Source organism: Corvus hawaiiensis, chromosome 26 (genome assembly GCF_020740725.1).
Source record: "Corvus hawaiiensis isolate bCorHaw1 chromosome 26, bCorHaw1.pri.cur, whole genome shotgun sequence".
Classification (NCBI taxonomy): Eukaryota; Metazoa; Chordata; class Aves; order Passeriformes; family Corvidae; genus Corvus; species Corvus hawaiiensis.
In genome coordinates, this window is record NC_063238.1 from 32,264,573 (window position 1) to 32,286,684 (window position 22,112).

Here is a 22,112-nt window from a genome sequence, read left to right on the forward strand (position 1 = left end):
AAAAGAATAGGTTAGGTTGGACTCATTAAATGGACTGCAAAAGAGAAAAGCCATTCTAGATTTTTCCCTTTTTTGCACTCATTTTCTTTTCTAATGTCTGCTTCTCTGTTCTTTGTGAGAACTCCATATTGCAGTGTAAGCTCACAGCTGATTTCCATGTTTGTATAGAAATAGGATTTCAATCAAGACTAGAAGAACTTTGAATATCATTGAAGAAAAAAAAAGTTCTGGAAATTGTGCAGAAGGTTAGGAAGACTCAGTCATAATTGAGTACTAGGTTTGGACTGCTGTAAGGAAACCTGCAACCCATTGGAATAGATATAATATATTTTTTTTAAATTAAAAAAGCAAAGTCAAATAATTCTTGTGTTGTTCTGAGCAAGGTGATAGAAGTGTTAACACCTCCCTGGTTATTAGGGCTCTTATAACCCAAATTAAAGTGACCATATGAGTTTGCTGACTTCAGTGGCTTTTTGTTTCATATGTAGGATCTTAAAACTTCTAGAGGACTTCTTGATGAAATGAAGAAAACAGCAAATAGCAATGCTAAACAGGTAAGACCATGTATTTATTTGTTCCTATATATAGCAAAGGCTAAATGTTGCTGTGGCAACTTGGCCATAGGATGGTTTAATCCACAGCTTTAAGAGATGAAAAGGTGTGTTCCCTTGGCTGTGGGTCTCATTTCCCTTTGATCTCACAGAAACTCTCTCTCAGTCAGTAGTCCCAAGGCAAAATGTCCAGGTTTTGGATGGTATTTTAGTTACAGCTGCCAAGATGATGTGCCACAGTGAGAAAGGGAAATGAAGACAATAAATGTTTCTAAATCACTGAAACAAAAAAAAAGAGAGGTGAGATTTTTCTTTAATTAGGATCATTAGGGAATTTTTCTTGTGTTGATGGAAATAACATTTCTTTTCAAAGGTTAGGAAGTAATAAGCAGGTCTATAAAAGGACATAAATTTTTAAAAGAAGTAATGAAAATCAGTAATTTTAGGCTTGTGAGTAACTGATATCCCAAGGGATATCAGGTGAGGTTATTTTTGTGCAAGGTGGGACTTACATGAACAGCAGCACAGAGCAAATGACAGAAGTAAATATTCCTCCAGAAACTAAGTAACTGATTTAAATTCTGAGAAACACACTGAAGTGACTCCATGATTTGGGAAATAAAAAAGGGGAAAAAAAGTGTCGTGCATAATTACAGTACAGTTTTCATAATCATAAATTAAATGGAAGAATTCGAACTGAGGTAGGTAATAGAACACAGACTCAAGGAAAACTGTTAGATCCCCACAGAATTTATTCTATGAGAGCAGTATTTGCTGTGTTCCTTTGTGGATTGCTCTGTATGGATAATAAGGTTTCAAAAACTGTATGGGTTGTGATGTTTGGTGTTGAACTGGGCTATTGTGCTGATGCACTACTTCTCACCACCATCTTTGGGCAGAAAATTGGTAGTTTTTTGTATGTTTGGTGTTGGCAAAAGAGCCATTAAAATCGGTGTTCTCCTAAACTACTTAATTCTCCCTGTATTAGAGAGTATTTTGAAATTACCTTACAAAAATATAATTGCCAAGGAGCAGTCAGTGGTCTAAACAACTGCCCTGTTTGGAAAACAGCAGTGGTAATGGTGGTAGATACAGCAGTGCACAAATTATCCTTTATTCTTTCCTCTCTGGCATTAGGAACTTTTAGTGCTGGAACCACGAGCTGTTTGGCATTATGTGCATCTTGCTGCTGGTATGTGGAGAGAATGGGGTGAAGTATTTCAATTCAGAGGTTCTAAAAATGTCTTTTCCTAAAGACAAAGGATTCTGTAAGATTAAATACAATTCTAGGGTAATGCTGTTTCCTCTCAGTGTATTAACACCACTTTCTCCTCTTGAGTAGTTTGCTTTTAATACCACACAGATGGTGACAAAGGACTAAAGGAAGAATTGATGAAGTGGGTGAGATGTTCTTAAGTTGCTTTCAGAATCAGGAGTTATGTAAATTGTTTGCTTTCTCATTTATTTGCCCAGGTGATTGAATGGGTTTTGGAGAAGACTGGCAAGTAGAGGCACTGTGTGGATTCTATTCACACATTTCCAGGAGCTGTGGAGACAGAGCACTTCTGACTAGAGAAGCATTATACTGCCTAATGGCACACACAGATCTGCACACTGAGAGGACTCTGGTCAGTGTAATTGTATAGACTCATTCTTCAAGCACAGAAGCAAGGTTGGAAACTTTTTATACTAAAAGTTTTTAATTTTTTTTTAAATGCAAATGAAAAGAGGTTGTATTTTATATGCATATTTATTATGTTTCTTAAAAGGAATATAGCTTGACTTGGTGTATAAAGTTTTGTATATTTTTCAACCAGTGTATTTGGTTTTTATGTGAATAAAAAACCCCACATATTTAATTTTGATAACTCCTACTTTGTTTAGCCTCTTCGTGTGAAGACTTGTATTCTACTTATTACAGCTTGCTCTTGTATAAACAGCTGTTTACAGCATTGGCCATTAACATTTTATACACTAATTAAGAACAAATCCTATTCTGCAGGTGAAAATAAACATAATTAGAATTTGAATCATAATTATCTTTGTGTTGTAATACAAGGAAGAAAAAAAGCATGGCTTGAAACTTGATGCAAGGTCCCATTAAAGAAAGTTTCGTTGTTTTACAAGCTGAATTTTCAGTATAATTTCCTGCATGCTCTTTGTAACACTCCTTAGAAAAAAATGTCTAAGGAGAGGTCTGAGATTTCTTTTCCTGGAGGAGGAGAAAATCAAAGCAATAGTGGTAATGAGGATGGTGAGAGCTGGGTGAGAGCTGGGAAAGAGCTGGCATGCCATGCTGAAATGTAAGAGAAAAAAGAGTTTCTACCTGTGTTGCAAACACAGTAAAATACTAAACTTGGCCTCAGTTTGCTTAAGTCTCAGGCATGTACCTGGCTTGTACTAATGTAATTGTTCAACTTAGTATTTTGTTGAGATGAGGAGTTCCTACTAAAACAAATGTACATTACAGCTTTCTGTATAAGGATTTCCTATTTATCATATAAACTAACAGGATTACAACTGATAGAGATGCAGGGCTATTGTTTGCTATATTCTCCTGGTAGGAAAATAGATTAAGCAATACAAATATAAATTAAATGGAATGTTGTGAAAAAGTAATTGAACTAAACCATGTGGAGGTTAGACTTAATACTATAAAATCTATGTTTTCTCTAAAGAGCCTTCCTGATTTTGTGACATTATTCTTTGCTTAATTCTATTTCATGTAAAGCTGAGCCCTAAGGAGGTTTTTCATTTCTAACAGGATCCTGAGTTTAATTATTCTGTTCCTTTGTTCCCAAGTTCACCATTGTCCTGAACTCTACAAGACCTTTTCTAGGTGGGTGTGTACTTGGTTTAACTGCACTCTGAGCTGCAATAGGAGAGGTCTGAAATTATTCTGCTGTGACAGTGGGCTCTAGTGAGTACTGTGTGCATGTAAGCCCAGGACAAACATCACTTCTTAGAAGATGCATTACATTTGTCTGTAGAATGCCACACATCCACAGCATCCCAGTTTTACTGATTTGGTTAAATAGAAATGCAATGAAGAGAGGTATTTAAATAATCACTTAATAAGTGCATGCACAAAATTGCTCCAATGTAATGACTACTAGTGTATGGCTCACATTTCTTTGCATTCAAGATAGAAAACAAGAAAGTGATCAAGACATTAACCTTTCTTAACATCTTATAGTGAATCAAGAAAGTCTCTACTTCGAAACAGAGAGAGAAAAGCTGTAAGATATAGCCTTACCTCTTCAGCCTGAATGCTGATACTTTTGTCTGAATACTAAAGCAAGCCACTGAAAGTTGTATTTTCTACTTAATTTTGGGAATTTTATGTATTTGTAATTAGAAAAACTTTGTAGTTAATAATTATACACAAGTTGATAAGCAAAAGTACAGAAACTGTACTTTTCATAAAATCCTTGAGGCTAGCTGCCATAAGCAAAGTAAGTACCTTCAGGAAAGTAATTAATACTTTGAACTGGTTTTCTTGCACCTCAAGTAGAACTCAATGGTTATTGTTTTAATTAATTCCGTAGCCTCAAAGGCTGGCCTGAAATAATCAGCAGGAAAGCAGTTAGGGAAATATAAGCATTTTGATGTATTGGTTTTTTGCACAATTCCCAGTGCAGAACTAATACATTGCTACCCCATGCCTCATTTGCTGTTTATGTTGGTGGCTTCTTAGGGTAAGTGGTAGCTGGTTTATTATTGTGACTTAATAACACTGTGCCCTATTTGAGTTGTGATAACTGTCCCTTTCCATGCTCTTAACCTACAAAAAAGCAGGCACAGTAATTTGACCTGGTCTGCTGTAACAGCACTAAACCAAATTATTTTACATCTGTCGTAGTTCCAAAACCCCACACTGAGAGTTCATGCAGCTCAGCCAATATGCTGTAACTTTGGTGATACAGAATGTAACATCATCCTTTGCCTCTGAACTTCAGATTATATTTTTTGTTTGTGGCTGCTGAACCCCAAATCCAGTCTGCTTTATGCATATTTTGGGCGCTTGCTTTCATGTTTTGCAAGTCAGGATATAAGTCATATTCACCAGTACACATTTATGGTTTACTCATAATCCATCCATCTTATATAATAAGCACATAACATAGCATAATATAATAACATTATGTATTATATGTAGAAGCACATCATCCATCCATGTTATGTGCTTATATTCCCCACAGGATTGGGGTAAGACAGTGTTGATATGGTAGAATTACTTGGTGATATTACTTGTAATATTACAGCAATTACATGATGAACATCACTGGGCTACCACAGAACTTAGCTTTGGTACTAATGCTTGTCCAAATTCACAAACTTCTTTGTCCAAATTCACAGTTCTCCCTTGGAATATGTTTTCTAAATTTGCTTCCTAATGTCTCTAATTATTTACACAAGCACAGAAATTCTGATGAAGGAAAAAAAATGAAGGTAATCCCATGTGGGAAAAGCAGGTGATTATGTTCAACAAGAAGTTATCATCTTTGTTATTTTTCCCCTCATTCTTTTAAACTAAACTTTTTCCCTGGTTAGTCGAGGGGTTCACTTGTAGCTAGCAGGCTGAGTTTCTCAGAATTTTGTGAGCATATTATAAATATCTGCTCTTTAAAATCAAAGTCACCACTGAATTCAAAAGTGTCCATAGTAGACAGGGTAATAGTGTATGTATATATATCAATATGTAATATGTACTGTATTAATGGTCTCTCTGTATAGTAAACAGACTCACTAAACAGCTAGTTATCAATCTGCCAGTTTGACTTTTATGAAAAATAACATAAATTTAGAAATCAATGATATTGTAATGATTTGGAGCACATAATTTCTTTAGGCTCTGATTCTGCTTCCACTGAAACCAGAGAAGCTCCAATTAATTACACATGGGTAAGAAGACACTGAGAACCCTTTCAGATGGAAATCAGATCAATTTCCCCTTAAATCAACTGTGCTTCCCAATGTAAAGAGCTGGACGGAGTGTGCTTCCATGTCCTGGGAAGAAGGAATTCTAACATTCTGTGGAGTGAAAACACTTGTTTTGTTATTTGCAAAAGATCAATTCTAATGGTGTTTATGGTAGTGATGTGCTTGGTAGCACGTCAAGACTCGTGTTCTGATTTTTTAAGTACCTTAAGGGAGATGCTTGTTCCATTTGAAGGGCAGGACTACTAGAAACACCAGTATGATTCCCTGAACACAATCAGATCAGCTTTATTGTCTTTTTCTTTTTTTTAACAAACACCTTAGATCACATTTTTTCAATAACACTTATGTTCCAATATGTATCCAGATCTTTCTAATGATAAAGCTGCTATATAAACTTTCTGATAAGACCGCTCCATTTATAATCATTATTTTGGGAAAAGAGTAAAGCTCTGGAATACCCCTTTTTAGGATTTCCATGAGGTTCTTCTATCATAACTTGGGTCAGACTGAAAGAACAGGCTTAAATTCCCACAGTTAGCTTTTCTATTTGGGCCATTAAGTTAAGAATTAAATCAAAGGGGAAAAAAAAAAAATCTCTTTTCCCATAACCATTCATAAGAGAAAAAAGGCACATGTTTTCCTCAGTCCTTGAATGCAGAAGCTTGAGCAGAAATTTCTGCTTTTTCATTATTTTTTTCTAAGTCTTCTGTTACCACCTAGTCCAGTATAAGCAAAATATTAAGCATTGCAACTTCAGCAGAGGTGTCTGAATGACCTGCCCTGGAACATCCCTGTGGGATTTCAGGGCTTTTTTTAAATTTTATATTTTAAAAAGTCATTCCACCAATACAATTAACAGTTCTCTCAAGTAACAAAATTCTTGACAGAAGCTCTAAAGTTTAAATATATTTTTCCCCAGCCCAAAACCAAAGGACAGCCTTCCAGATACTTTGTACCCAGACAAACTAAGCTCACCTCACAAAAATCCAATAAATGACTTTATTAAATATATTCTTTTCCTCTAAAATATAAATATTCACTATACTCTTATAAATGTGGAGTAGGTTCATATTTCATTTGTCTATCCCATCCAAATATGAATCAGTCCAAAATCTGAAAATGAAGAAATAGCATCTGTAATTATCTTTTTTTTTCTATAAATATATATAATATGATTTTTCTTTGCAGACTGCTTAGTTATTCACTTAGACTTCATATAGTACTGAGCACCTTAGATTACATTTTGCCATTTAATTGTTGGCACTAATATAGGAATTTGTAATATTTACAATGCACATACATGTTAGGTATAACATTCCAGTGATTTGTAAGTGTTAAAAGGAATAAGGAAATAGTGCAGTATAGTTTACATATGTATTTAACCTACCCCCAGAATGCAAGTTTTCACATCAACCTCTGCAACTTTTATAGGAATCTTTGTCCAAATTTTTAAGTTATACTTTGGGACAGCAATAAAAATGTCCTGAACTGGTTTTTTAAAGACTTCACACAATAGTTTCCTTGATAAGGTGACGTGAGCTCCTCCTCAGGGTCCTGTCCCCTGCGTACCGACTGCTCTCAGCTTCTCAGATCTGTCCTAGAAGCTTCCAAGCCCAAGGAGTCCCAAGTAACTGCCACAGAAAGTTGGGTGAAAGGCAGTGGTCACTAAATGAGAATGTCCATCTGGAAATTACTGGTAGGTTACATGTTACCTCCTACCTTGTTAATTTACACTAGGAATTAATTTCTAAGTGCAAGTACCATGACAATAAAAACCAAAGTGCAGAGCTGGGTGGATTCCTCCCTGGTGTGGCTTTGACTCTTGAGAGGTGCTGGGAGTGGGGCTGCTCTTCCAGTGGGGCATTGAGCTGTTCTTCAATGATTATTTTCTGTATTTATTAATTCAGCCCATCATTCTAATATTTTAATTGGTTTTGATGATTAAGATACCTTTGGAAATCACCATGTTCATATGATATGAATAGACAGCATGACTTATGCTTAACTCTCAAACTTAGCTTAAAAACAACATGGAACCAAAATGTGTTTTTAATTTTCCCCTTTGCCAGCCAAGCAATGCTAAGTTGAAATTTATGTGCTTTCTCAGGAATAAATGTTGTAGTATGAAAATGGAACATCCACAAACATTGAATATATATACCTGTACATTACTGTATATTACTTCCTGTCCTTCAAAGTGTGAATTTAGGGCAAAACTCTAAAAGCAAACAAAACCCCACCTCTGTGTGAAGCTGTTCTTTTTACAAAGGAAGAACAACATAAATGGCATCCCTGTTTTGCTTCTTCCTGCTACTACCAGATCACATGATGCCAGTTTATTACTTCCAGGTGCAAGCTGTTTGTATCATCTCTGGTGCTGAAGGTCAGTGTTCCTGCCTGCTTTGTGCTGCTCAAGTAGCTGTGAACAAGGCTGAAACTCAGTGAATCATGTTTTGAGTCACAACTGTTAAGTTGTGTGCAAAACAGTCACTAGTAAGTTGTGGGCATGGAGATGAACATCTTGTATTTCCCCAGCAAGAAATCTGGTCTTGCCAAGTCATGCCCACAGGCACAGTTCCGTGTCAAGGAGTGCTGCTGTCATGTTTCTGCCCTGGTGCATTTTTCTTACTGTTGTGAAGCTACTTTTCAAATTTTTCAAAAACTCATAAAATCAAGTCTTCTTCCTTCCCTACATTTGTTCTTCAGTGAAGACCACACAACCACCCTTGTCTGAGCAAAGGGGGTGACTCAGCAGGGGTAGGAGGACAGGAAGCTTAGTATGGCTTTCTACTGGAAAACTGCCCTGGAGATTTACTGGCAAAAGCTTTATCATGCCTCAGCATGGATTCAGGTAACTTTTACCTGAGCTGGGGCTCCCAGATAGCTGAAACTCATTAAGCTATTCTGGGAAGTCACTATAAAAATGCATCCTGTGTTCATTAACAAAGGACACTCCTGCCTATGTGCCCCTAACAGCTGGCTCTCAGTACCATCCCCGTGGCTGGTCCTGTTTGGCTCCATCACTAGGAATGTGGGTGATGTGGTTACTGCTTAATGTGAAACTGTCCCCTGGCAGGGGCCCTCCAGCTGTTCCCTGACCACAGCTGGATTGCTTCAGTGTCCAACTCAAAGGTGTGTATTTGCAGGCTCTGCTGGGTATTCATGCAACAGGCTCTGGCAGAGCTCTAAAAGAAAAATCTTCTGTAAGAGGTGCACAGATTGTAACTGAAAAAACCTTTTAGGTAATGGAACAATCTTGTTTAGAGGATTTCTCCCCAACCAACCTTGGCTTGCATCACAACCAACAAGTGCTCTTGTCTGCATAGCCCTTTACTTACTCTATTATAGACAAGTACATTGAAATAGGCACAATTTATGGTTCTGAAACATTTACACATATGGTACTACACGTTTTTACGGTCTCATATGGGATTTTAAAATCCCATTATTTACAATGAAATCCCTCGTCTTCCCTGTCATGTAATCTCTTTAGCTGGTCAAAATGATACCTGGGCCTTGGGAGGACTGCAGAAATGACCAAGGCCCAGTCCTGAGTCCCAGGCTGGTGTCTGCTGCCAGCTGGGACATGTTGCTGCTGTTGACTGTACTTCAGATTAGTGTGGTTACCCAGTCTCTCTTTGAAGAAACAGATGGATCCCACTTACGCCACCAAGCCCAGTCTTGTGATCTTTGCTGACAGGAAGGAATGAATGATGAAAACAATTGGTTTTGGACAGGAATGAAGATCCAGTTGCTGAAAGTACAGAAAAACAAATCAAGCTGAGAATTATTAATTAGATTACAGCTCAAACAAGAAATCACTCACTGAATACTCAAACTGCTGTCTGGTATTTTGAATAGGCTTCTATTAATAACAACCCTTCTTTACAACATACTGTTTTTCCTTTGCATTGAGCTGCAAATATTCAGGTTACTAAAACTAATAAGCGTCTTGGGAGCAGGTGAGATCCTGGTGCCTCTGGCCTTGTATCCATCTGCGTGAGCAGCAGAAAACTGAATCAGATGCTGCAAGCAGCTTTCCAAGAGGCTCAACCCCTCCATCTTTTTTGGCCATTTCTGCCTGGGATGTGGTGGGACTGCTCTGTCTGATGCCCAGTGCATCTGCTGTTGGTGCAGCTGAAGTACCTTCAGCTGGTGCTGCACAGTTGCTTCTCTGTTCTCACAGCTAGCAGTGAGACTGAACTCAGACTTTGTTTTCCACAGTCATGGTTCAGCCGATCTCACCACACACTTGCTAATAAGCATGACAGGCTTGTCAGTGTGCACAGAAGCCCAACAATAGGGTCACATCAAAACAAACCGTTTGCCTTTCGTGGTGGTGCATTCTGCCCCCCACCTTCTTTTTCCAGGCTGCACTGCAATCTGAGAAATGTTCCTTAGGCCTCAGCCTTGAGAAGCAGCACCTGGGCTCATCTCTTCTTGAGCTTATCAGAAACACCATCTGCTCCCAGGAACTGCTGCTGTCTAACGAGCTCGTTTTCCTTATGAACAACGTTGGAAACTATTCTCCTTGCCTGAATGGCATAACATTCCTGTTCTCACGCTTTCAAAGAAAGTGCTGACCCAAACTGTGGCCAGGATGAAACACTGCTATGACTAAAGCCCACTCTCTTGTGAGTCTATAAACAGCAGTCCAAAATGAGACCCTTTGAGCTCTCCTGAAGTGCAGCAGTTGTGACCAGCACCTCCCTCTGAGTGGGATCTCTCAGAGCCAGAGAACTCTCAGGTTTGCTGTACTTGGAGGATCACCAAAGAATGATGAGTCCTGGGCTGGTGCCCTCACTCCTCGAGGCCCAACCCTTCACCCGTTGGGAGATGCAAAAGAATCTTAAGTGAGTATTTCACTGACCTCTGAGGGGAATTTTACACAGGTACCTTGCGTGCACTGACTCTTTCTGTCTCTGCGCATGCACCTGTGCATATGCTATGGCAAATCTGGGAGAAATGCTGCTTGCATAGATGTTTAAGTAGCTTAGATATCTCAGTACATTAGGACTGTAAGTAAGGTTAAGTCATAAATTGTAAGCTAAGTTAAATGCTGCTGAGTGTTGTTCTTCTTTTGAGTTGGCTGCGTTCAACTTCTAAGTTGGGTTAAATGCTGTTATTCACTCTGTTAAATTGTTACGGTTAAGTTATAATTTAACTTAGGTGTAAGTTAAGTGTTGTTCCTTTGTTAAATTGTTAGGTTTAAGGTATAAGTTAAGTTAAAGTACTGTAAAGTTTGAGTGCTGCTAAGCTTTAGGCTGTATTCCTTTTTATCCTTGCCTTCACCATCCTTTTGTCACAAGCACCTTAATACACACACACGACCCCCATAGATAGTTCTCAGTTCATTTCTGTTTTGATTGCCTGGATTTTATTTTGTTTTGTTTTGTTGTTGCTTGTTTTTCCTTGGTGTGCCTTGTCTTATAGGTAGTAGACTGAATCTTGCCAACGAACTCTGTCATGCTGTTGCTAAATATTTAACCTGGTTTTTACTGATACCCTTGCTTTTTTAAGTGATCTCACACACTTGTAACACCTTTCCAGCAATCATGTATCAACTTTATTGACAGCTAGTAAGAAATTCCCTTCAAAAGCCTGACAATAAGCAGTTCGCAGAGTATGTGCTAACAAAGATGATGTTTAGAACTAAGCACCCACCATGTTTGGGAATTGCTGAAAAAATCTGTGAGGAAAGACCATTTACATTCATAATTAATGGATCTAAACTGCTCATTGGAATATGCACCTTATTTTTAGGCATTGTGACAGCTTAGAGGCCTACTCAGACAGTTTGCACTACATCTGTAGCTTCTTTTTTTTAAGTAACTACATGTTCAGAAACACCTAAAACACAGCTTGTTGTCATAACATGAAGCCTCTATGTGTACCTCAGACTTAATAAGGTCTCATTCTTAAGTTCTTTCACTCTCAATCATTTAAAAAGTGAAATGGATACATACAAAAATTTTAACATCTGGCTATTTAGAGGTATAGTTTGTTCATAAATGTGACAAATATTTCTCTTTATATGGTTCTACAATTTTAACTGTCTTTTTTTTAATCTCCTTCTAAAGCCCAATCATCATGCTGTACTAGAAAGCACAGTGTCTAAATACTGGTACTGGAGCCTGGCACTGGCCAACTCTTAGAATAGAACAAAAAAGAATAAAGTATTTCAGTTGGAAGGGACCTACAGCACTCATCTAGTCCAACTTCTGTACCCCCACAGCCTGTAGGACCACCAAAGGGATGGTAACATGCATCCCCCTTTGCTAAATGCAGTACTTACAATTTCTCCATCTTTTTCTCCAAAGTCTAAATAAAGCATCCTTATCCCATCATCTGAGGACATTTTCAGTTTTTCATAGGGATATTGTGCAATTGTCTTGGAGAAGGCACCATCTTGTGGTTCGGTTGTAAGAGAGAATCCATGTTCATAATGGATGGTCAAGCGGCACTCCTGGCTTTTGTATGTGCAAGCTGGAGAAGAAATCAAAATTTAGTCTGTCACATTCTTAAAAGCAGTTCTTCATGTTGCAGCATACATCTACATGCTGACAAAAACCAGTGTACTTATGTTTAAGAAGGCTCAGACTGGTGTTTCCTCCTTCCAAACCTTGGCAAAGTCACAGCTACTCTTCTTGTTGCATCTGACAGACACAGCCAAAATCAATAAACACGGCACACAATGCATGAGAAAATTAGAAGCTGTAAAGGGTTTCCCTAAAGTATTTTGACAAAGATGAAGACACTCCTGAGTCCTCATTAGTGTCATGGTAATTGAAAAAGGGTGCAGATAATTGTATATAATAGCTACTGCAGCAGAAAGTCTGTGTCTTCCCCTCAGCTCTGAAGCAAAGGCCATGATCCAAATTAAAGAATGAAGAGTTTTGGTGTTCACATCCCAAGTTCTCTATTCCATCACCTTCCTATGAACAGTTCTGCCAAGAAGGATCCTTGGCACTGGGATAAAAGCACTGTGATAAAAGAAGGGGCTGATGCCTTTCTCTTTCTTTTGGAAAGAATGGCATCCATGTCATGGTGCTGAGGAGATGGACCTGTCCTTGAGCTGGTTCCCACTGAGCTCTCTGGTTGGTTTGCACATCGGAGGCCCTCAGAGAGCATCCTAAGCTCCCTGTGGGGGACGGGGCCTCACAGCAGACAGGCAGGAGTCCCCTGCTCAGCAGCACGTGGCTCTACCTGAGCTTTGAGAAACCAGAGCTGCCCTTTGGCATGGGTGGATTTGTGCTTTGGCTCCTGCTCACACATTTTCAGGGAAAGTGAAGATAACATTAAACATTAACAGCCCTGCCAACTGTAGGACTAACGGGGAGGACTGCAAAGTCTGGGGGCACTCAAGAGAAAGGCCCAGCCTCAAGCCCCAGAGCCACCCCAGGCTTATAGCTACCTGGCCAAACAGGGCATCACTGCAGAGCATGTGCAGCCAAGTATGTTTATTCCTGTTGATTTTGCATTTACAGAAGTGCTGAGAAGTGACACCTTGATGTTCAGGAAGGGAAATGACTACCCATCAAAATGAGGTTATTAGACTGGTTTCTGGTTTTTTACTCTTCTCTAGTGTACAGAGCTGGGTGAATAAATGACCGATTCACACTTGTGAATGTGCCAGTCCTCTTCTGCCTCCTCCCTCTGCAGGAGAAACTCTGCTGGGCTCATGGAAGTCTCCTGAATATCAGAAAAATGCTCTTTTCTGTGGGTTTCTGGGCAAACCTCTGACAATCACTCCTCTGTGACATGCAGGCCTCCATGGCTGACTACATAACTGAAAACAAATCCAAAAGTCAGCATGACAGTGACTGTGTCACTGCACAAAGGTACCGCACCAGCTGGGACTGGCTCAGAACCTGACAGTATTTTAAACACACAGAATCCTAAACTCACACATTTTTTAAAATTAATCACCTCTAGCAGAAGGAATGTGAACTGCCACGAGCATCACAGGAGGGGTGTGGAGCTGTGGCGCTGCAGGTGTTACTCACATGTGGTGATTTCTGTGATGAGCTCTGCAGAATTGTGGCAGCCCTGCACTACACTCCTTGTCCACAGTGAGAGGTCTCGACTGGTCTCAGTCCTGAACAGATGGGTTTCAATCCCTTGTCTTGTACCGGTACGGGTTGCAAAAGACAAATCCACCCCTGACTTTGGTGAGCCTTTTCCTGGGCCAGAATGAACCAACCTGCAATTGGATATGAAAACACATCAGGGAATTCTAACAACAGTGCACTGCACCAAAATCCCCACCTGAGCACAGATCTGCTCTGCACATTCCTAAATACATGTGGCTGGGAGCCTGAGAACTTGCATCTCCTCTATATTCATGCAGAAGAGTGAAGGCCCAAGGCAGTGAGCACAGAAGCAGCTGGACATACAGGTGATGACATGGATGTCCCAAAATTTCTTAATGAATTGTACAAAACACCGCTTTGGATAAGGAACTGAGAGACGTCCCTGACTGGTCTGTGGTGATGGAGTCTGGTCCACAGATACGAGTGCTGGCTCAGATGAGGCAGCTGACTCCAGCTTCCACTATGAAGCAGCATTTCCTCTAAAGCTTAAACATCTGCCATCAAACTCAGTGATAAATACTCTTGAGTAAAGAAGCTCTTCAAAATATGTAGATGCCAAAATACTGTCTTGTACTTACTTTTCCCATAAGGAACCTGTAAAAGGCAAAATGTTGCAGCTACATATAATCTGGAATTCTCTCACATTTGTCTGCAATTAAGTTTTTTGCCCAGCATCAACAGCTGATCTCCTGCGGCCAGGAAAGGCTTGTTTATCTGGGCAAACAAAAATGGCAGGGAATACTTTTGAGTGAGAAAATCAATACCTCATAAAAATTAATTCTTCCTTTAATCTGCCCTTTTATGTTGGTTTTTTTTTTTCCCCTCTAGAAGTGTGGACAGTCAACACAGAATTCACTCAGGGACGCAACACTGATTCATCTGAAAAGAATAATCCAGGGGAGCTCATCACTCTGAGATTTGGAGACTAACCCTCAGAGGCAATTGCAAAATGGAATTTGTCTGAAAAGCTTATTTCTGTCTTCTGCCTTCTGTTTCCCTTTCTATAGGCAAACAATATACTTTGTAGGAATCTATAAAGTATGTGGCATGGTAGTAGAACACTTGTGCTAAAGGATAAAACATTAAATTAAACTAATCTTCTGAATGCTAATTTACCCTCAAATTATTGTTTTGCATCAGCACGAACAGTTTCTGTTAGCTGACACTGTAAGACTATGCCACCAAACAGGAATATTTTAATAGAAAAAAGCAGAAAGGAAAGAAAAAGCACAACTTTAGCTTTTCAGTTATTGAACACCAGCCACAGGGCATCTGAAATTTTCTCCAGTTCCCTGACAGTCCATGCTGACATTTGGGATGCACATTGTGCCAAACAGATGCACCCCTCTTTCATACCCCACTACAAGATTTGCAAGATTTTTTCATGCTCAAGTTCATGGAAACTTTCTTTGGATTTTGAGCATCCAACTTGATTTTATGGTCCCAAGAGCTCCTGGGAAGTGAGACACAGAGTATCCTGGTCAGACATGCCCTGCCCTGTGTCTGGGCAGGACAAGAAGGGCTTTTTTCCCTCTAGAAAGGCTGAGTTAATGCCCCACTCAGCTTTGATACTCAGGGCCTCCTATCTGCACTATGGGCAGATTTTCCAGCTGGGGACTGAGTGGCAAACAAACAAACCAAAAATTTTAATTCCCTTTCATTCGGTGTGAGAGGGTACAAACTCTGAGGGGAAGCCACATCTTGATACTTAAGGCAGGAATCAGGGAACTGAAATCTCCAGTGACATGTGCTGCTGTCTGTCCCTGGCCGGTCACCCAGGCACAGGCATGGCCACTGCTCTCATGCTGCCTTCTGCTACTGGGCTGTGGAAAAGCAGCCTGGCAAATCACAAGTTTGTCATTAGAAATAAAACTATTTCACCTTTTTCCTGGGTCATCTCCTTTATGCAGTGCTCATCAGCTGTACTAAAAATAATTTTCTATTATTTATGTTACCAAATACATAACAAACAGATGGTTCCAATGTTTGATTTCCTTCCAAAACACACAGCACCACTACCCACTCCCCCACACCTTCATGCTGTATCCATAGTACTCTATTGTAGGTTTTTCAGCATATGGATAGAATGAAGATGTACTTTACAAATTAAAGTATGTGAACACATCCAACATGAACATTGATTCTTGCCTGCCTTTTCTTATTATCTCCTCATTATTAAAAATCCAGTCTCACTATTTAAAAATGGTTTTCCATCAAGCAACTCCAGATCATGCTTTGGAAAGTCATGCACTTAAACATGAACTAGACAAACATGCAGGAGGACATTTGATATTATTTATGTACCAGCTGTCAGTACTGAGGTATTTGGGTACAGGTCAAAGGATTCCCAAGCTTTAATAGAGTTGTATTCATGTGAGCCATTTCATTTACATAGAAGATATTTTATTCAAAAGGCCACAAAGATACCTTAAAAGGCAAAAAAATAGCCTGAGAAACCTCACAGAAGGCTTCCCTCGCTCCTGCCTCCCATCACCCTGACTGCAGGGGAGGTTGTGTGTGTGGTGTGTGCTGCACCCCAGAGCCGAAGAAGCACCCCAGGCCCTGCTCTGGTAATATTCACCCGCAGCCTTTGAAGGTTTCTCTGCTCCGTGGAGGTTTCTGGGGGAATCTCTGAGCACCGGAGCCCGAGAACTGAGCCCCGAGCGCCGCAGGCTCCGCCCGGCACAGCAGAGCCGCGAGAGGGCAGGAGAAGGCTGGGCACGGCCGGGTGTCCCGGCACGGCTGAAAAACGCAACCCTTGGCACGCTCCCGGCAGCCAGGGAGACACTTTTAATCTTCTCTCATTTCTCCCTTGTCTCTCTATATTTCGGAGACCTTTATAACTATTCTTTGCAAACGTGTGATAGCAAGATGGATATGGTCCAACATGAAGTGCCGGTGCAGGGTGGGATGCACTGGGACCTGCTGCTCATCCTAATACTATGGGAAGAGTTTCAACAATTTACTGCAACAGCCAGATCTAATGGCCTCTTCAGAAAGGACAGTGAGACCAGCACTGACATTCAAAGGAAGCCTTCAGCTGCTCACTTGAGATTTATCTCAGAAGAGACCACGCTACAAATGCATCAACACTCGTGCAGCTCTGCTGGTTAGAACACCACTGCCATCTGACCTTTCCTATGTCACCCTGACTTAGCATTTGAAACCTGCCCTGGAATGGCTGTACTCCTTGGAAACCTATGCACATGCTCACAATTCATCTGCATGGAGGGAACCACAATCCCCCTCCCTGCCTTGGGAAGACAAGCAGAGAACTTGCACAGCACCTCATACACCTCACGGCTCTCAGGGCACCCAGTTCTCTCTGCCTGTCCCTCTGCCCACTTGACCAGATGACTCATCAGTGCCCTAACTCCTTCCCCATCTTTTCATGTCATTAGCTATCAAACTGCTTTAATACTTTCTGGTTACAGATCTCGGCTGTATACAAAAGCTCCTTACCTGATCTTTAATCAGAGCCCAACATGGGCTGCTTTTTTTTTTTCCTTTCCTTTCATATCTGGCTATGGTAGATAATGGAATTTGATTGCAAACATTTAAGATGTAATTACTTAAGCCCCATTCCCATGCTAGAGGGAGGCACTGTTATTCAGGCATAAGGAAACACTGAAACAGAGATAATGACAAAAAGGTCCTTGGAGTCAGGGCTGTGTGCCAGCTCCCGTGCCTCCCCGTGCAGAGATTTAAAGGAACAACTTAAATCTGATCTCAGTTTTATTTGAGCTATTATTTATATTCCACACAAAGCTGGAAAAGACTGATGGGAAAATATTTTTAGGTCTTAATGGCATCCATAGGTTGTAGGCAAACTTACCAACAAACAAGAAGGGCATGTTGAAATTTTGCTGTTAAAGGACTGTGAGAAAATTGTAATCCTTCTACCACTTTCCAATTTTCTCTGCTCATTATGTCTTGGGTAGATTAAGCATGACTCTGTACAGTATCTGGCACTAAAGTTTTCCAGTTTCAGCAGCTTTTCAAATATGCATTAGCTAAGCAAAAATGTTTTCCCAAGGACTCATAGAAATCTGAAAGATGGGAGCAGCTAAGATTACAACATGTGCTCTGCAAACTTTCCAGGTGAAAAGTTCTAAATTGCACTGATCAATGCACAGAGGGGATTAAAAAACTCATCACGAGGAGGGGAATCACTGACCGCGAATGAACACAGCAGTCAATACCACCAGCAAACCCACTGTATTTTTTTGTTATAACTGTACTCAGTGTGACAGATCATAAAAGCAGGACCCTGCAGGGTTTTAATCAAAATCATCCAAAACAGGAGGTGTAATGATTTAGGGAATCTGTCCATTTATGTAATCTGCTCACCTTGGAGATTCATGCATATATGTGTATTTATCACATTGTGACTCCATTCTGAATGACAAGTTCTGTATAGTTGCTGTCTTTTTATCTGGGTGTTAAATTCAGTGATATTAGTAAGAAATCACAGAAACAGGGCTGTCAGGAGGTCACCCAGCACATCCTCCTTCACAGACCAGGGCTAACTGTGCTGTGTGTCACCCATCCTTCAAAGTCCCCAGGACTGCACACCTTTCCCAGAGAACCTATCCAGTAACTCACCAATTCCCTGGCACAAGTGCAGTCAACTATGTCCTGTTGTGTTCAGGAAAGATCTAGAAAAGATACTCCTCTGTCCTCATTGTGTCTTATCTTCATACCTGAAAATACTGACATGTGTTCCATGGACTTCTCTAGATTAAACTACTAGGGTTTCTTAAGTGTTCACCTACTGATGGTGTATCTATGTTATATATTTGCATTGCTTTCTTCTAGACCTTCCACAGTTAACTGGCATCTTTTTGGAAGTGCATTGCCTCTCATAAACATGGAGTATCACCTGAGGCCTTACTCATTCTCTGTAGTTAGGTATGATTACTACATCTGCCCAAAATGCAACACCTCTTTTATAACCCAAGCTGATTGTCTTTATTTTCCCCTCTCAAAAACATAACACGTTAGAGTCAAGCAATTTTATCACAGTGCTCAGGTGCTTCCTGGCAGAGCAACTACTTTGTTGCTCATATTCCATGCCAAAACAGCAGAGGTGATTACTCCCCAGCACTGAACTTTGCACCTGTCCTTTCTGAACTGTGCCCTGGCTTTCTTACAGACCATCCTGCCTTACTTTCTTCCCAGTGTGTAAAGACCCTTCAGCAGCCTGACACGTGCTGCACAGCTTCTCATTCCCTTCCAGCACTAAGACCAATGTTTTTCCCCTCAGGCAGGTGTCCCATCAGACATGGAGATGACCATCCCCACCCAAGGCAAGCCCATCTGCAATCAAATGTGACCGCTTGAGACAAAATAATTAAGTAACAGGCCCCAAGATGTGGACTTAGATTGTTTGATGCAGTAAACTGGTCTCACTGATGATGGGGGCTGATGATACTCACCAAGGAGTTATCTTTACACATGACGATGTGTGGCCAGGAAGAGGCAGGGTGCACTGCAAGATCTCCAGTCACTTTAAGGAGGATTTGGGCCCACATGAAAATGAAACCCCGAAAAAAAGGGGAGAAAATGCATCACCTTCTGCTGGGGCGCTCTTTCTTCTCAAACTCTAAGGCTTAGTGACACACCTGGACACAGGCTCCAGCTGCAATACTTTACCCAGCTTTCACTGGGACTTACCACCTGGAATTGTCAACATCCAGCACTACACCATGCAAGCACGCTGCAAAGCTGGTGTCTCTCACAGCATGTTACAGCAACAAAGAGGAAGTCAGTAGCTGGCTTCCCAGGAAGTCTGAAAGCTTTGTCATGGGTAGGTAGACTGGGACAAACAACCATCAATGTAAATCAGTGAGTTCAATTTTATTTTTTTAACATAATGACTTAGCAGCAAAGCCTCAGTTCATTTGGGGAGAGACAGAGAACAAAAATCAACTAATGAGAGTGCAGTAAAAGACCCACTGCTTCTGGCCAGGGGCAACCAGCCCTTCTGAATGAGAACTCATTGAAAATGGTATAATAGAGTTCTGTAGCAAGGCTGAAACAAGGAACAACAGCTCTTTCTCAATCCCTTTGACCATACTGGCAGAGAAACATGATTAAGATTCACATCGAGAAGCACAAACAGTTTCCACTTAATAAAGGCAACCATGGGAAAGCTCTCTCTGAATTAGTGTTAATGGATACCTTCAAAATAATGCCAATGGTTATTTCCAACCTAGATTCAAGAATGAGTCTTCCAAGCTTACCATTTTAAGCTAAAAAAAGCCAGGAATTCATTTGCTAGAGCAGGAACAGAAGCTGTGCTGAAAGTGTCTCCATCACATGTGGAACTCTCCAAAAGCCCCAAACTGGTGGTGCAGAACTGCCACACCAGCATGTTCAACTTGGGGCAACAAGTTCACTTTTTTTCGGCCTGAAGGAGCAGCTGGAAGTCACAGTGTTTCTGCCAAGCTCACAGGTTGCACACTGAGATAGGAATCTCAAGAGATAGAGATCATGGCTTTTTCAGCACTCCTGCCTCTGTATCCAGGCCAAGTGGCCACATCCAAAATCCCAGTGAGTTTCTGGCCATCAGCCTCAGCCAGAACTTGAAATGGAGGAGAAGAGAGGAGTTAAGCTCAGCACATCGGCCCACTGAAGAAGAACCCGCTTCTCCAACCACAACATTTCAAGTGTGGCTACAGCTGTGCACCAGCCGTACACATTCCTGGATGACTCAGCTGTTCCCACTGCTCCTGACAGCTGTCATGATAAAAAAGCACAGGTACCTGGTGGCAAGCAAGGGGTAGGTATGCACAGGGCTGAACCAGGCTTCCTTCATCCGTGGCATGCTCTCATATATTAAGAGGTCTTTCTCTGTCAAAACCACTAACACTGGCTTCCAGTGCTTCTCGTTGTCTCCTGGCACCTGGAAAAGAGCAAAGTCTCATAGAAACAACAAGAGACAAAACTACCAGCATGCAAAGCCAGATAAGACAACATATCGAGTTGGGTGAGAAGATGAACACAAGAGAGTATTACTTCTTTGGCTTTTTGACATCTCCCACCTGAATTTATAATCAGATGCAGCAGAAATGGAATAACATGCAAAGTCATCTGCTGCTCCCATTAGCACTGCCATTTCCAGCCTTCCCTTACTACAGGCTACTCCATAAATGCAGTATTGGAAGAACACTGAGGTGGAGCTGGCTGTTACTTAGCTATGGTATGCATGGAAAGACCTTAAATGTATATTTATAATGTGCACCATTCATGTGTAGCTGGCACATTAACCTGAGTGCTGGACACTGCTGCTGCTGTTTCTGTTTGCATGAGTAAAAAAAGCTGCAACATCATCACTATTAAGGAAGAGTGTCAGGTAGCAAAAACTAGTGGTTTGGGAGCAGACGCTTTTTTCCTCAGCAATTCACTTTTTTTTTGCTTCTCCTTCCTTCATAGCATTCCTTCAGTTTTACAAGTGCCAGTTTATAAAGAGATCCAACCTAAATGTGGGGTTGATCTCAAACACTGACTTGGTGATGGATCTGCCTTCACATTTCAAACCTGTCTGTCAAAGATGTCTAAAGACTGGGGCATCAGAGCCCTTTACTGGCTGTAGAATCCAGATGTGGAATTATACTTTGCAGGTTAGATGTGTGATGTCCACATGGCAACACATTTACTGTTATGGGGACCAAGTACGGATCCTGGTTTTTACATATTCTACTCCGGCAGCATAGAAGTGTCTTAGAATAGCTGGGAATATGAAAGAACCTTTGTTTTAAGCAAGAATGAAGCCCTTTCACTGACAAACTAATAATTTTCCTTTTGGTGCACATAAAGAAAAAGAAACACTGGTCCATAGTAACACTCACAGCCATGCTTTCAAACACAAACATCTTTGCTGGATACTGAAAGGAATGAAACAAATTCTGAAATTCACCAGAGAATCTGGTCATCTACATGATTCCTCCACTAAAACCTCTTTGGGGACAGAGAAGCAGCTATCAAGGCTGTTCTATGGTTGACCCCAGCCTACTTGCCATGGGCACATCGTTGGGTGGAGAAATATAAAAGGGATCAAAGTTTGGCCAGGCTGGGAGTGGCACACCCAGGTATGATAATTCAGAACCACATTTGAAACAGTTGTTTTATACAAAGCCAGGCTCCTGCAAATTTCTAAACTTTCAAGGGCTTTCAAGACTGATGTAACATACCTTTACATCAGAACACCAATGCCCAAAGCAGATCTTAAACTAAGATTTTTGGCTTGTGCAATTTTTAAGATGTATTTCTCCCTCTGAATTAAGCTTTTCCAATAATCATATTCCTGTTTACAGCATTACTTTTTCACTGGTTGTTCATTTCTCTTGAAGTCATAAACAGTTCATCCTTTCAATTTCTTCAGAAGCATTAATACTTATTTACAATTTTCTTGTGGTGACAGTTTCTTGAAACACAATCTTTCATTTTCAAATAGGGCCGAATAGAGAAGCCACATAATTAACACACCTGTTACTACACTCACAAAAGAATGCAAAATCCA

The 22,112-nt window shown here is 40.6% G+C and overlaps 2 protein-coding genes across 3 annotated transcripts in view; one reads left to right on the forward strand and one right to left on the reverse strand.

The window, feature by feature from the left end:
* LOC125316869 (MDM2 binding protein) overlaps positions 1 to 2,581 on the forward strand; it is a 29,980-nt gene extending 27,399 nt beyond the window's left edge. For both annotated transcript variants that reach the window (XM_048286251.1, XM_048286252.1), the window contains exons 21-22: positions 489 to 554; positions 2,025 to 2,581. In XM_048286251.1, coding sequence (XP_048142208.1) covers positions 489 to 554; positions 2,025 to 2,060 — 102 coding nt within the window. In that variant the 3' untranslated portion in view covers positions 2,061 to 2,581. The remainder of the gene's footprint in view (positions 1 to 488; positions 555 to 2,024) is intronic.
* Positions 2,582 to 5,755: 3,174 nt separating this feature from the next.
* The window catches only part of SNTB1 (syntrophin beta 1), a 110,295-nt gene continuing 93,938 nt past the window's right edge, over positions 5,756 to 22,112 (reverse strand). Inside the window, exons 4-7 of the mRNA XM_048286253.1 lie at positions 20,356 to 20,495; positions 13,502 to 13,698; positions 11,791 to 11,981; positions 5,756 to 9,249 (exon numbers count right to left, since the gene is read on the reverse strand). Coding sequence (XP_048142210.1) covers positions 9,157 to 9,249; positions 11,791 to 11,981; positions 13,502 to 13,698; positions 20,356 to 20,495 — 621 coding nt within the window. The 3' untranslated portion in view covers positions 5,756 to 9,156. The remainder of the gene's footprint in view (positions 9,250 to 11,790; positions 11,982 to 13,501; positions 13,699 to 20,355; positions 20,496 to 22,112) is intronic.